This window comes from Schistocerca cancellata, chromosome 8, assembly GCF_023864275.1.
Source record: "Schistocerca cancellata isolate TAMUIC-IGC-003103 chromosome 8, iqSchCanc2.1, whole genome shotgun sequence".
Taxonomy (NCBI): domain Eukaryota; kingdom Metazoa; phylum Arthropoda; class Insecta; order Orthoptera; family Acrididae; genus Schistocerca; species Schistocerca cancellata.
In genome coordinates, this window is record NC_064633.1 from 512,054,382 (window position 1) to 512,069,775 (window position 15,394).

General features: G+C 45.6%; 1 protein-coding gene across 1 annotated transcript in view; it reads left to right on the top strand.

Annotated features, from left to right (window-relative positions):
* The window catches only part of LOC126095661 (myb-related transcription factor, partner of profilin-like), a 66,093-nt gene extending 58,740 nt beyond the window's left edge, over positions 1-7,353 (top strand). Inside the window, exon 3 of the mRNA XM_049910418.1 lies at positions 6,996-7,353. Coding sequence (XP_049766375.1) covers positions 6,996-7,353 — 358 coding nt within the window. The remainder of the gene's footprint in view (positions 1-6,995) is intronic.
* Positions 7,354-15,394: the final 8,041 nt, after the last annotated feature.

The following is a 15,394-nucleotide window of genomic DNA, read 5'->3' on the forward strand; positions in this document are numbered from 1 at the left end:
GTAATGCGCGAACTGTGTCGCGCGCGTCCTAACGACTTCCGGTCGCGGCGGCGGCCGCGGTTATCCGATAATGGAAAAGGGGTGCCCGCAACCCGAACCGCGCTGGCCGCCATCTTGTGTGTCAACAGCGCCATTAGCCGGCGCTATTGTGCGCCCGGTTCCTTGAATTAGCGCCGTTAATTCTCCCAAAGAGGCTTACGCGCCGGGGCCAGCGGACCACCCGCAGGGCTCCAGCCGAGGGGAGCTGAGGGATGAGGGAGGCCAGTGCCGGCGTCCTGTCCTCGCTCGCTCTGCGGTACCCTCCCAATTAAAACCAGTGGCTGCCCACGGCGCACGTCTCTTTCTTTCCTTTCTCGGTTCCGTATTAAGTTCAGTTTGACGGTTCGCTGTAACTCTGTTCACGGTTTCTCTTCATTCCCCTGTATCCACACCAATCAAAACCCCTCACAATCAATGTCCCTCCTTGTGGCCTTGGACTATCTCTATTACTCAATGTTCACTCATTTTTCACTTAATTTTATTTTAAACAACCTGAAACGTAACTTCCTAACCAGTGTCATATCGACGGGATGGTGAAATAACTCCGCACCAAAAAAAAATATTCAAATGTCTGTGAAATCTTATGGGACTTAACTGCTAAGGTCATCAGTCCCTAAGCTTACACATTACGTAACCTAAACTATCCTAAGGTCAAACACACACACCCATGCCCGAGGGATGACTCGAAACTCCGCCGGGACCAGCCGCACAGTACATGACTGCAGCGCCTGAGACCACACGGCTAATCCCGCGCGACTAACTCCCCACCCTAAGGCCGCATGAACAGACGGATCGCAATATATCGCCGGCCAAAATCATCATAATTTATTGCGTAATGGGCGTTGGAGACCTACAGCAGGAAACAAAAGAAAAAACCATACTATATATGGAAAATAAAAAAACTAAGACACTAAAAAAACCTAAAAGAACACATTATAAAAAGTACAATAAAAAAGAGAAGTCAGTGAACGAAAACGGAGGAAATACACTCAAAAGAAAAAAAATATAGAAGAAAAAGGAAGACTCAACACGAAAAAATCATCCGAATGCGATGGAAATCGATAGATGTGATGTACATGTATGCTCAAAAAATTATTACAGTTTCAGAAAAATTTGATGATTCGTTCAAGAGAAAGAGTTTCACAAGTTGAGCAAGTCAATAAGGCTTTGGTCTACATCTGGCTATTATGCAAGCAGTTATCAGACTTGGCGTTGACCGACAGAGTTGTCGAATGTCCGCCTTGAGAAATATTGTGCCAAATTCTGCCCAACTGGCACATTCGATCGTGAAATTCCCGAGCTGATTGGGGGGCCGCTCCCATAATGCTCCAAACGCTCTCAATTGGGGAGAGATCCGGCGACCTGCTGGCCAACGCAGGCTTTGGCAAGCTCGAAGACAAGCAGTAGAAATTTTCACCTTGTGAGTACGGGTATTATCTTGTTGAGATGTACACCCAGGATGGCTTCCAACTAACGGCCATGAAACGGGGCGTAAAATATCGTTGATTTCCGCTTTCTTATAAGGGTGCTGCGGGTGATGACCAAAGATATCTTGCCACTCAACGAAATTGCACCCCAGACGCAGACCCCTGGTGATTGTCGGACTAGCGACAGTCAGGCTGGTATCCCACTGCTGTTCAGGGCGTGTCCAGGCACATCTTCGCCACTCATCGGGGCTCAGTTCGAAGCGGGACTCATCACTGAAGATGGTTCTACTCCAGTCAATGATATTCCAGGCCAAATGTATCGGATCCGCTGCAAATGGGCTTGTTGGCGTACAGAGGACAATGGTAGTCGGCGCAAGGGACGCTGCGAGCTCAAGCCCCATTTCCTGTGGTTCCTCTTAATGGTTTCAGTGGTCACTGACGCGCCAGTTGCAAGTTGGATCGATGATAATGATGAACCCCGGCCTCTCTCTGACGGTCTCTCGGTCCTCGCGTTACCCGTCTCTCTAGGTCGGCAGTTTCCTGCTTGACGATGTGTTCGCCCACGGTCCGCCCATTTCTGTGCACATCGTGACGTCGCTCCCACTGAAACATTGAGCGATTCGTCTATTATTCCAAACGGCTTCTTTGAGCCCAACTACGCTACCTCTCTCAAATGCTGATACCTGCGTATATTGTTAACGCATCTGTATGCTAGACCTAGTTACTGTCCAGCTGCGTACACGGATAAAAATTCGCAAAAACTTTATGCCCTGGTGTCGACATATCCCCTGTTACTATCCTAGCAAGCTGCGTGGTGAAAATGCGCTGCAGCGTCACATATTCATGGATCAGCCGCCAAAGTTTAGTTTTGCATTTGACGTCGATACCAGTATGAATATCGGTTAGTAACCAATTTGCATTACTCCTTCAATTGTTTTGTCTTACAGTGTATCTACTGCTGGCAATAGTCTATCGTCACTGGTCTCTAGGTTCGTCTTCCAACGCTGTCGGCTCATTTGTTTAAGATTTGTCAATGTCTGATACTCCCATCGCGTTCTTGGATCTCCCCTTGAGCGTTTCCCAGCACGCTGGGAATGGAGAACTCGGCTATGGAGGGATTCAAATCGGCCAAGTAACTGGCTTCTTCTGCCCTAATTTTCCGCCAATTTGTGGCTTTCTAGAACGCTGGTACAGGTCGTTTTCCGTTCTTCGTTCCATGGTATTGTAGAAGCTCTTCCGAAGTATCTTCCGCGCGAAGGCTCAGATTGCTTCATCAGCTGTGACAGATGTCGCCCGGGTTTCACAACCATGTAAAAGTATCGGCAGTACCAATATCGTGTACAGCTGTATCACACTCTTTCGCTACATTAGATACGGCTTGAATAAATTGTCTAAGCCAAAGACCATGCGACAGACGTTTAGTATTCGTTGATGTATTTCTATCGTTTGGATTGGTTCAAATGGCTCTGAGCACTATGGGACTTAACTGCTGAGCTCATCAGTCCCTTAGAACTAAGAACTACTTAAACCTAACTAACTTCAGGACATCACACACATCCATGCCCGAGGCAGGAATCGAACCTGCGACCATAGCTGTCGCGGGGCTCCAGACTGTAGCGCCTAGAACCGCTCGGCCACTTCGGCCGGCTATCGTATGGATTACAGGTGCCTGAATTTTTGAACTCGTTCAAAGGTACCCGTCAACAACAGTGGAAGGAAGAAGTGCTCGACGGCGTGATACAACGAGATATTCGGTTTTATCACCGTTCACCACCAGCCCAATTTTCCTCGCAAGTGAAGAAATCGGGAAGTATCAGCACGTACTTGCTCTAGGATGTCGCCAAGCATATAACATCGTCAGCAATTGCTAGGATTTTGTCTGCTCACACGATCTCTTTTTCTTTGACTCGACAAGGGTCACACCTTACTTTTCCCAAGACCTAGCTCAATAGCACTGGCTTGTTCATTCATTGAAAGTCCACCTACTTATCTCAGAGGGTAATTCATATGTTAATGTCTTACGGTAATAAAAGTAACTTTACAGTGACAACTTGTTTCCGTCACAGATAGATGACCCGCTTCATTATTATATTCATGTGTGATGTGATACTCATATTTTCACCCGTGATTGGGCTACCCCTACCACTCATCATTCAGTTAAACATTCCCGTTGCGTGACGTTGGTATTTCATTAAAATTTGCATGATCTTGGGGAGGTTCGCTATCCTGTACATCACCAGAGACAGGATTTATAGCGTCGGCATGAACCTATGCACTGCAAGATTCCTGTTTACGAAATGTATGTTGGTTTTCGTAGTCTCAGTTACGAATATGTGCATAATATTACACTTGATGGACTAAGCACTTCCCTCCGACGTGGGGCTGATGTGGTACTTTGCGTTCTACTGCATTTGCTCCTATGATCTCGGTTACACACACACGTTCTGTTCAGAATGGTTCAGATGGCTCTGGACACTATGGGACTTAACATCTGAGGTCATCAGTCCCCTAGAACTTAGAACTAATTAAACCTAACTAACCTAAGGTCATCACACACATCCATGCCCGAGGCAGGATTCGAACCTGCGACCGTAGCAGCAGCGCGTAATGGTTTTCCAACGAAACTTCTGCAGCGTACTTGAAACAATCTTGGCAACATGTGGTTAGAACCGTATGTTGCTAGGGAGGGGGTGGAGGGAGAGGGAGGGGCCGCACGTGTTGCCAAGATCGTTTCGAGCATGCTCCTGAAGTTTCTCTGGAGAGCCTTTAAGGATCCTTCATACAGTTCCGATCTCTCCACATGCAGTTTCTATAATTTTGAAGGCTTGAAGAAAGACATTCATGGGCGTCGATTTGCTTCGGACGAAGAGGTGCACGCCGACTACCTTGGATCCGTAGGAACCTGCAAATATATTTCAGTGAAGATATTGCCTCACAGTGGCATAAACGTATTAACAGAAACGGCGATCACCTTCCTAAAGAGGTCACTTGCTCTTTTCAATGTTTAGTTTCCATTTGACTGCCCCTTATAAACTAGTTCCCTACTTTAATTGTAGGTATCAAATTTAAAGATGGTGTGATCCGTAGTATTCATATGATAACATTAACAGAGGTCATTGTCTTTTCTGTTGATCCTGTACTGATAAACTGGATATGCGTCGTTTCCTGTTAGGTTCGGTAGTCTTGGTACGCTACATAAATGACTTAGTAAACAGTAGTATTATCGGTAGTACTGGTAGTATATGCCTCTGTACGAGCCCTAATCTCTCTTATCTTATCTTTGCGTCGTTTCCTGTTAGGTTCGGTAGTCTTGGTACGCTACATAAATGACTTAGTAAACAGTAGTATTATCGGTAGTACTGGTAGTATATGCCTCTGTACGAGCCCTAATCTCTCTTATCTTATCTTTGTGGCCTTTCCGCGAAATATAAGTTGGCGGCAGTAAAACTGTACTGCAGTCAGCCTCAAATGCTGGTTCTCTAAATTTTCTCAGTAGCGATTCACGAAAAGAACGCCTCCTTTCCTCCAGAGACTCCCACCCGAGTTCCTGAAGCATTTCCGTAACACTCGCGTGATGATCAAACCAGTAACAAATCTAACAGCCCGCCTCTGAATTGCTTCTATGTCCTCCCTCAATCCTACCTGATATGGATCCCAAACGCTCAAGCAGTACTCAAGAATAGGTCGTATTAGTGTTTTATAAGCGGTCTCCTTTACAGAAGAACCACATCTTCCCAAAATTCTACCAATGAACCGAAGACGACTATCCGCCTTCCCCACAAGTGCCATTACATGCTTGTCCCACTTCATATCGCTCTGCAATGTTACGCCCAAATATTTAATCGACGTGACTGAGTCAAGCGCTACACTACTAATGGGGTATTCAAACATTACGGGATTCTTTTTCCTATTCATCTGCATTAATTTACATTTATCTAAATTTAGAGTTATCTGCCATTTTTTACACCAATCACAAATCCTGTCCAAGTCATCTTGTATCCTCCTACATTCACTCAACAACGACACCTTCCCGTACACCACAGCATCATCAGCAAACAGCCGCACATTGCTATCCACCCTATCCAAAAGATCATTTATGTAGATAGAAAACAACAGGGGACCTACCACACTTCCCTGGGGCACTCCAGATGATACCCTCACCTCCGATAAACACTCACCATCGGGGACAACGTACTGGGTTCTATTACTTAAGAAACCGGATGCTAACGACTTTTCTTAGTTTCTTTTGTGCGTTTGGTTGCTTGTTTTGCACATAATTAGAATCGCACACCACTCACTGTTAGTCCATTGCGTATCTTACTCCCTTATACAGCATAAACTGCATTTCGTAAGTAGCAAACGTTAGTTAATCGCATAACTTCTGCGCTTTTATGCAACCAAAGCAATTACTTCTTACACAAGTATAGTTTACATGCACAAACATAAAAATATACGTAACGGTTGTTGTTATTTTGTACAAAGCAGAACGTTCTTCATCATTCTAAAAGGCATAAGTTCCCTCTTGTTACTGACAAATGATAAAGTTGTTTATGATTATGAGAAACCTGTTTTACATAAGGTCGACGAAGTATTGAAGCGATGTTTGATATTTTTTCGTTTCGCAATTTTCCGTTTTTGTTGCGGAAATGGCGATTTCTAGCGCAATCTGATAAATATGTACCGTTTTCTTTATTTTTACAACATCCCTCTGTTTCAAGTCACGGATCAACCATTACTACTATAGCCTGAACTGAACAACGAGCGACGTGGTGCAGTGGCTAGCACACTGGACTCACATTCGGGAGGACGACGGTTCAATCCCGCGTCCGGCCATCCTGACTTACGTTTTCTGTGATTTCCCTAAATCGCTCCAGGCAAATGCTGGGACGGTTCCTTTGAAAGGGCACGGCCAACTTCCTTCCCCATCCTTCCCTAATCTGATGAGACCGATGACCTCGTAGTTTGGTCTCTTCCCCCCAAATCAACCCAACCCAAACTGAACTGAACACTGACTTGGTCCCTTATACATCCTCATTCAGTTTCTAGACGGTTCGCTGCTTCTGGTTTTTAGGGGATTCTTGTAGACACTGCTGACATACGTAAAGAAAGCGAACGTCGCGAGGTAACGCCCGATAAGTATGAAACACACCTAACGTAAAGGTAACACGTGTGCGACCTTAACTGACCAAAGCTACTAGGAAACCTACCATAGTCTACGCTTACTTACAGTAGTCTACGGTAGGCTGCAGCAGTTTTATAACTATAAACATGCCCTGGCGGGGTTTACATGACTAGTTGCTCTCGAACGTACGCGAAAAATTCGTGGACTCTTCGGCCCGTTTCACTGTAGTCCAATTCGTCGTGCCTTGTACATACTTTCTAACTGAGCAGTCTGACGTTAGTTGTTACCTGTCGGTGTAAGATTTATTGATCTTTCGGGAAGGAAAATTCTGTTACTGACTTCTCATAAAATGAGAGCTTCTTAGGATTTTAGTCAATTACGGTTAAGCTTCCTCTGAATGCATTTAGTTACACACAGAGTTGCTTCCGTGCTGCATGGTTTGGACCGCCACGTCCGGCGGGTACTTTAATCAGCCACTTGCCGCTGCGGAGCAGCCGACGTGACTCGGACCTCAGCAGCGGCGCTGGCTGCCGGGCGGTGGCGGTGGCGCGCGTCAGCCCGGCCGCGTGCGCCTGGCATTCAATTAGCGCCACAGCGGCCGCTCTGTCCGTCTGTCCGTCCCGCGTCCAGCCTCCGCCTCCGCCGCCGCCGCCTCTGCCTCCACCGCCTCCAGAGCCGCCACCGCCACCGCCGTCACCGGATCAATACAGAGGCGCGGGACGGCGGAGCTCTCCGGATCCGCCCCCGCCATCCGTCGTCGCCTGAGTCGCCTCTGCCTCCGCCGCCGCCACCCCCGCCCCGCCCGCCCCCGCCCCCACCCCGAGATGCGGCACGTGTCCAGACGGGCTCGCAGCCGGAGGTCCCCGCGCCGAGGTCAAGCCTCTGCCGGAGAGGCGAATCGTTAAAACATTCCGGCGCCGGCTGGCGCTGCTGCTCGGACGTCAAAGTGTCACGTGCAGTTCCTTTTACTCTTATTTCATCTGTAACTTAACATTACGACTGGCAAGAGAATTATGTCTGCCTTATTACTTTACATACACAATTGTTTAGTGCACTCTTCCCGTGCGGTCTGTTTAAAATATAAAGATAACGCCACGTAACCACTGACTAAATTCTGATAAATTCTAAGTTTAGGCGGAAGATGGTCTTTAGTAAAAATTTTCATTCATCGCTTTAGTATTCACATATACATCACAAATTTTTAAGACCTGAAAAGGTCTCTAGAACCATACCGTTTTATTTGATTAAGTTTTTTCTCTTTTTTTCTTTGTACGACAGGTTTCGGATTATTTTCTTCATCATAAAGTAGCAATAAATGGTTCAAATGGCTCTGAGCACTATGGGACTTAACAGCTGTGGTCATCAGTCCCCTAGAGCTTAGAACTACTTAAACCTAACTAACCTAAGGACATCACACACATCCATGCCCGAGGCAGGATTCGAACCTGCGACCGTAGCATAGAGTAGCAGTTCCGGTGTTCAGCCTAAGTGCATTGCTCATTGCTCTGATCGTCCACGAGATCCAATAGATATCGGCAAATACACTCATGCTCATAAATTAAGGATAATGCTGATACATGGTGAAACAGCACTGTGGTGGGTGGTTTGCGGTGCATTTTACCTGCGGTCGTTGCACGGTGGCGCTGGAAGCAGTCCACAGAAGCAGAGGTGTGTTGGTGCATGTCAGAGTACGGTGCAGCGAGTAAGTGTGCAGACGTTTTCAGACGTGCTAATGGTGACTGTGTGTGGAAAATGGCTCAAAGAATACATATTGATGACGATGTGAGGTGTAGAACACTAGGGGAGACTGGAGACTGGTCAAACACAGCAGGTCGTAGCACGGGCCCTCCATGTGCCACAAAGTGTGATCTCAAGGTTATCGCAACGATTCCAGCAGACAGGAAACGTGTCCAGGCGCTACAGTACGGGACGTCCACAGTGTACAACACCACAAGAAGACCGATATCTCACCATCGGTGCCCGCGGACGGCCACGGAGTACTGCAGGTAGCCTTGCCCGGGACCTTACCGCAGCCACTGGAACAGTTGTCTCCAGACACACGATCTACAGACGACTGAACAGACATGGTTTATTCGCCAGAGACCTGCAAGGTGCCTTCCACTGACCGCTGGTCACAGGAGAGCCCGTAAAGCCTGGTATCAAGAACACAGTACATGATCATTGGAACAGTGGTCCCAGATTATGTTCACGGACGAGTCCAGGTATAGTCTGAACAGTGATTCTCGCCGAGTTTTCATCTGGCGTGAACCAGGAACCAGATACCAACCGCTTAATGTCCTTGAAAGGGATCTGTATGGAGGTCGTGGTTTGATGGTGTGGGATGGGATTATGATTGGTGCACGTACACCCCTCCATGTCTTTGACAGAGGAACTGTAACAGATCAACAATATCGGGACGTCATTTTGTACAAGTATGTCCGCCTTCTCAGGGGTGCAATGGGTTCCACCTTCCTCCTGATGGATGATAACGCATGGCCCCACCGATCTGCCGCCGTGGAGGAGTACCTTGAAACAGAAGATATCAGGCGAATGGAGGGGCCTGCCTTTTCTCCAGACCTAAACCCCATCGAGCGCGTATGGGATGCTCTCGGTCGACGTATCGTTGCACGCCTACAAATCCCTAGGTCACTTCAGGAGCTCCGGCAGGCACTGGTGCAAGAATGGGAGGCCATACCCCAGTAGCTGCCCGACCACCTGATCCAGAGTATGCCAACCCGTTGTGCGACCTGTGTACGTGTGCATAGTGATCATATCCCATATTGATGTCGGGGCACATGCACAGGAAACAGTGGCGTTTTGTAGCACATGTGTTTCGCGATGGTTTTCTCAACTTATCACCAATACTGTGGACTTACAGATCTGTGTCGTGTGTGTTCCCTATGTACCTATGCTATTAGCGCCAGTTCTGTGTAGTGCCACGTTGTGTGGCACCACATTCTGCAATTGTCCTTAATTTACGAGCAAGAGGGTACGACGGGCGTTCAATAAGTAATGTAACAGGCTTTATCTGGAAGCAGGTTGGTGTTATTCAGGATTCCAATACACCGTATTATTCCCCACTCTTTTGGCTACAAAACCCTACTTTTTACATAGTCCCGGTTCAATGTGACGGCCTTCCGCCAGTTTACTGGGAAGGCCAGTATGTCCGCATGGCACCACTCTACTGGTCGACGCCAGGGTAACGTCCTCGTCAGTCATCTACTGCTTCCAGCGAAGTGCATTGTTCCCAGATGGAAGAAACTCCTTCACCAAAGAAGACGAAGTAAATATTCCTGAATTACAATCAAGAACACCTGCCAAGATGAGAAACATAGAAGTAGATATCCTCGGTGTAACAAAGCAGCTCAAATCATTTAATAAAGGCAAGGCCTCCGGACCAGATTGTATACCAGTCAGGTTCCTCTCAGAGTATGCTGATAAAATAGCTCCATATTTAGCAATTATATACAACCACTCGCTCACAGAAAGATCCGTACCTAAAGACTGTAAAATTGCTCAAGTCACTCCAATACCCAAAAAGGGAAGTAGGAGTAATCCGCTGAATTACAGGCCTATATCACTAACGTCGATTTGCAGTAGAGTTTTGGAACATATACTGTCTTGGAACATTATAAGGTACCTCGAAGAAAATGATTTCTTGACACGTAGTCAGCACGGTTTCAGAAAATATCGTTCTTGTGAAACACAACTAGCTCTTTATACTCATGAAGTAATAATTGCTATCGGCGGGGGGCGACACATTGATTACATATTTTTAGATTTCCAGAAAGCTTTCGACACCGTTCCTCACGAGCGTCTTCAAACCAAACTGCGTGCCTATGGAATATCGCCTCAGTTGTGCGTCTGGATTCGTGATTTCCTGTCAGAAAGGTCACAGTTCGTAGTAATAGACAGAAAGTCATCGAGTAAAACAGAAATAATATTCGGCGTTCCCCAAGGAAGTTTTATAGGCCCTCTATTGTTCCTGATCTATATTAACGACATAGGAGAAAATCTGAGTAGCTGTCTTGGATTGCTTGCAGATGATGCTGTCATTTACCATCTTGTAAAGTCATCAGATGATCAAAACGACTTGCAAAATGATTTAGATAATATATCTGTATGGTGCCAAAAGTGGCAATTGACACTAAATAAAGAAAAATGTGAAGTTATTCACATGAGTACTAAAATAAATCAGCTAAATTTCGATTACGCGATAAGTCACACAAATTTGAGGGCTGTAAATTCAACGTAATACTTAGGGATTACAATTACAAATAACCTAAATTGGAACGATCACATAAATAATATTGTGGGTAGAGCAAACCAAAGACTGCGATTTATTGGCAGAACACTTACAAGGTGCAACAGGTCTACCATAGAGACTGCTTACATTACGCTTGTCCACCCTTTCTGGAGTATTGCTGTGCGGCGTGGGATCCGCGTCAGGTGTGACAGACGGATGACATCGAAAAAGCTCACAGAAGGACGGCACGTTTTGTATTATCGCGAAATAGGGAAGATGGTGCCACAGACATGATACCTGAATTGGAGTGTCAGTCATTAAAACAAAGGCGTTTTTCGTTGCGACGGGATCTTCTCATGAAATTTCAATCACCAGTTTTCTCCTGCGATTGCGAAAACATTCTGCTGGTACCCTCCTACATAGGGAGAAATGATCATCACGACAAAATAAGAGAAATCAGGGCTCGCACAGAAAAATTTAAGTGCTCGTTTTTCCCACATGCCGTTCGAGAGTGTAACGGTAGAGAGACAGCATGAAGTTGGTTCATTGAACCCTCTGCCAGGCACTTTATTGTGAATAGCAGAGTAATCACGTAGATGTAGATGTAGAAGGTGCTTGAGCCGGGCTGTAGTATGGACGAGGAACTTTGAGCGCCTCAGTGGGTGGACGAGTGTTTCAGTACTACCAACCAGACATCCAGTTGTGCAGCGAAGTTTCTGACTGTGACACGTCGATCACCCCCAAAGTCAGTGTCCACACCTTGCAATAGTGCAGAAGCCACGGCTGCATGCGGTCTGCCGGCTCGTGGTAGCTCTGACATGTTTGCGCGGCCTTGTTGCGATGTTGACAGACGCCTCGCCTAGCGGCTCATCTAGCTTTTGTTCACTGTCAGGTCTCCGTAGACATTCTGCGTGCGCCTATGAATATCTGCGATGCTCCGGTTTTCCTCCAAAAGAAACTAAACGGCAGTTTCCAGAATGAGATTTTCACTCTGCAGCGGAGTGTGCGCTGATATGAAACTTCCTGGCAGATTAAAACTGTGTGCCCGACCGAGACTCGAACTCGGGACCTTTGCCCGCGAAAGGCAAAGGTCCCGAGTTCGAGTCTCGGTCGGGCACACAGTTTTAATCTGCCAGGAAGTTTCATATAAACGGCAGTTGTCTGTTTGCAGTACACCTCCGTTACAGACGCCATTTTGAAGGCTACGCATAACGCCGACACCTATCGGAAATTCTTGAAACTATAGAGGGTGAATCAGAAAAACCTGCGATATATCACAAAAAATTCCGCATTTTTTTCAACCTAAATTGGCCAAGAAAAAAAAGTGTTGCATTATTTATTGAACTCCTCTCTCAGTTTCACACCTAATCAAAAAAATAAGAGCATACAGAATAACAGACGTGTGTGACTTAACTGAAGAGTTACCAGCAGGCAAATACAGTGCGTCATTCTCAACGGAGAAAAATATTCATACGTAAAAATAACTTAGGGCGTAACCCAATGGAGTGTAATACGACCATTTCGTTTCACAATACATATGAGCGACTTGGCGGATAAAGCCGAAAGTTCCATGGTACTTTTCGCGTATCATACTGTCTTACTGAGAGAAGACGCAATGCTAGAAAGCTGCAGCGAAGTGAGAGAAGATCTGCAGAGGATCGGTGGAGGGACTGGCAGTTGACTCCCAACATCAACATATGTACAGGCGTGCGCAAGAGGAAGCAAGAAGGGGCAAGAGGGGCCAAGAGGGGGCACTTGCCCACTCCAACAATCTGTGGCAGAGCTTTTTATTAATTTCAAAATTCTCTCGTATTTATAGAGATTATTGTCTCCGATTGTAGTCAGACGCCATCAAGGGATATCACAGTGGCTTTAATAAATACTACAGCGTTTGGTTTCCAGGTTGTTCGCGAGAAATTATAACATTTTCTCGTCGTAGTGGCGGTTTCGGCGCGGTTTTTGAACCTTGGGGATGTAAATCTGTACAGAACATTGCCGAAATAGAAAATATAACAATTACCCGCCACTTCCTTGCACAGCTCCCAATGAGCTCCCCCCGTCGGAGGTTCGAGTCCTCTCTCGGGCATGCGTGTGTGTGTGTTGTCCCTAGCGTAAGCTAGTTTAAGTTAGATTAAGTAGTTCGTAAGCCTAGCGGCCGATGACATCAACAGTTTGGTCCCATAGTCCTTACCACAAATTTCCAATTTCTGAATGAGCCGTACAAAGGGACAGTTCCAAACAACTAGCGCAGTATAAACATGGCTGCACTATGCCTGCCCCACACCCATCCCCAGTTTCCACAATAAATCCCAACAGTATGTCTAGGGGTAGCGTCTTTTATTGCTAATCAAAACATTCTCGGTCCCAGGTTCGAACCATGACACTGCTTAAATTTAGGCAGCCGAAGACTCCTGGAATAAGAAGTCATACTCATTCTGCCAAAGGAGGGTAAGAACTGCCCCTAAAGGTGGACGAATCAGCAATGATCGACGGCATGAGGATGCAGGAGGCAATGGAAATCAGACCCATAATGTGTATCCGTAGGAAACTTGACCTGTAACTGAAAGAAAGTGTAATGATGAATCTCCTTGTCTGGGCGTCGAATGTCGTAAATTAAAATATGATAGTGGAGCTAGAAAACCTGAAAAGGGAAATTCTAAGGCTCAATCTAGTTGCAGTGGGAGGCAGTGAAGTGAAATGGAATGAAGACAAGGATTTCTGATCAGATGAGTTTAGGGTAATATCAACAGCAGCAGAAAATGGTATAACGGAAGTAGGATTTGTTATAAACAGCAAGATAAAGCAGAGCGTGAGTTTCTGTGAACAGTTCAGTGGCAGAGTTATTCTCATCAGAAACGACAGAAAACCAACACGGACGATAGTAGTTTAGGTATACATGCTGAAGTCGCATGCCGAAGATGAAGATGTAGAGGAAGTATATGAGGATATTGTACAGGTCATTGCGATGATACCTAATGGTTTCTGCTGAGTACTTCCTCTTCCCAACAGTATCCCATCTTAGCAAACCAATTGCGTCTTTAACTGTGATTACTCGTACTTCAGGTACTTCGCAACGCGTGGGTCTGTTTAAGAAGAACAGCTCGATGTAGCCGAGCCGCAGACGTCTGCTTTCTTGCCCCACATCTGTCCGCTGCAAGTAATAACCTGTAGCTGCGATTCTGCAGTCAAATAGGCTATGCATTGGCTGTAACTGAGGGTTAATAAAATATCCAGAACTACAAAATAAAAGTTAAACGATTAATGTAACAATAAGGCCTGTGTTCTCACGTCTGTAATTGACGCAGACGACAGAGAATTATGTAGAGTAACGTTTATTCGTAAAACGACATCTCAAATAAACGGGAAGTGGTCCTACGATATTCAGTTAAAATCCATCCAGAAAATACCCTTATCGAATGCAATAAAGTTACGTTGAGAGCGATACGAGAATGGTAGCAAAATCCCCAAATTAAATAGTCATCAGAGGTATGCGCAAACTAAAGTCCGTTTCGTAATCACAGTAGACGAGACATTCACCAACTGAAAATAGTTCAGAGTTGAACATGATCATTCACAAATTAATACAGGCGACACAAAGAACATACTCTCATACTCTATGCGCAGTTCTGTACTGCAAGCGGAAAAAGTTAGGACTCCTATTCTGGAGCATGTACAGACCTCGTTCCTTTCAGAAGTGCGGCAGCGGCCGTTCTCCGCCCAGAATCGAACACCTCCGCGATCGAATTCCGCACGTTACCTCAGGGATGGCTACCTTTTTCAAGAATTTGAATTCTACACTCTAAAAGTCCCGGTCTCCACTTGACTCCCATAGTGTTCCGCTATTGTCTGCTTTTCCATCCCCACCAAAAACACATAGTTCTTGCATGCTGCAAGACATGATTTGATTCATCTTGACCACTTTCCCGCACTAAACTAATATATTACAACAATATTTAAATAAAGAAATGTTATAAACATGGTGCCACACTCAGATGATTTACAATAACTGCAAATAAAGGTTTGTCTTAAGTAAGTCATATTCTTGCGCAAGTGGGATCACGATAAATAACAACATATTGTCATTATATATTGTTGAAACAATTACTTTGGCCAGCTTGGTAAAAGCGCCTTTAGAATCCCTGTTCAACTGTGGTGTTCTCTAACATATGCAACTGACCATTTTTAAATTTCCACAATTTTTAATATCACTTGCAATGAACATTTTAAAAAAAGCTGCTGGCAAAATAGTAAACTGTTCATTAAATAATTTTACAAGTATGCCAAAATATGAGGTATTCATGCTATATTCATTTACTGTGTAACTGCGGCGGATACGATGTTCTGAGATACATTTGTACAATGGAACAGCTATAAAAGACGTATTAAATCAATAAATAAAACGGATGCAGCTACGTAGCTTTCATATATGATAGCTATAAATGGCTCTGAGCACTATGGGACTTAACACTCGGCCACACCGGCCGGCAGGGACTGATGACCTCAGATGTTAAGTCCCATAGTACTCAGAGCCATTTGAACCATTACACATCAGATGCTCAG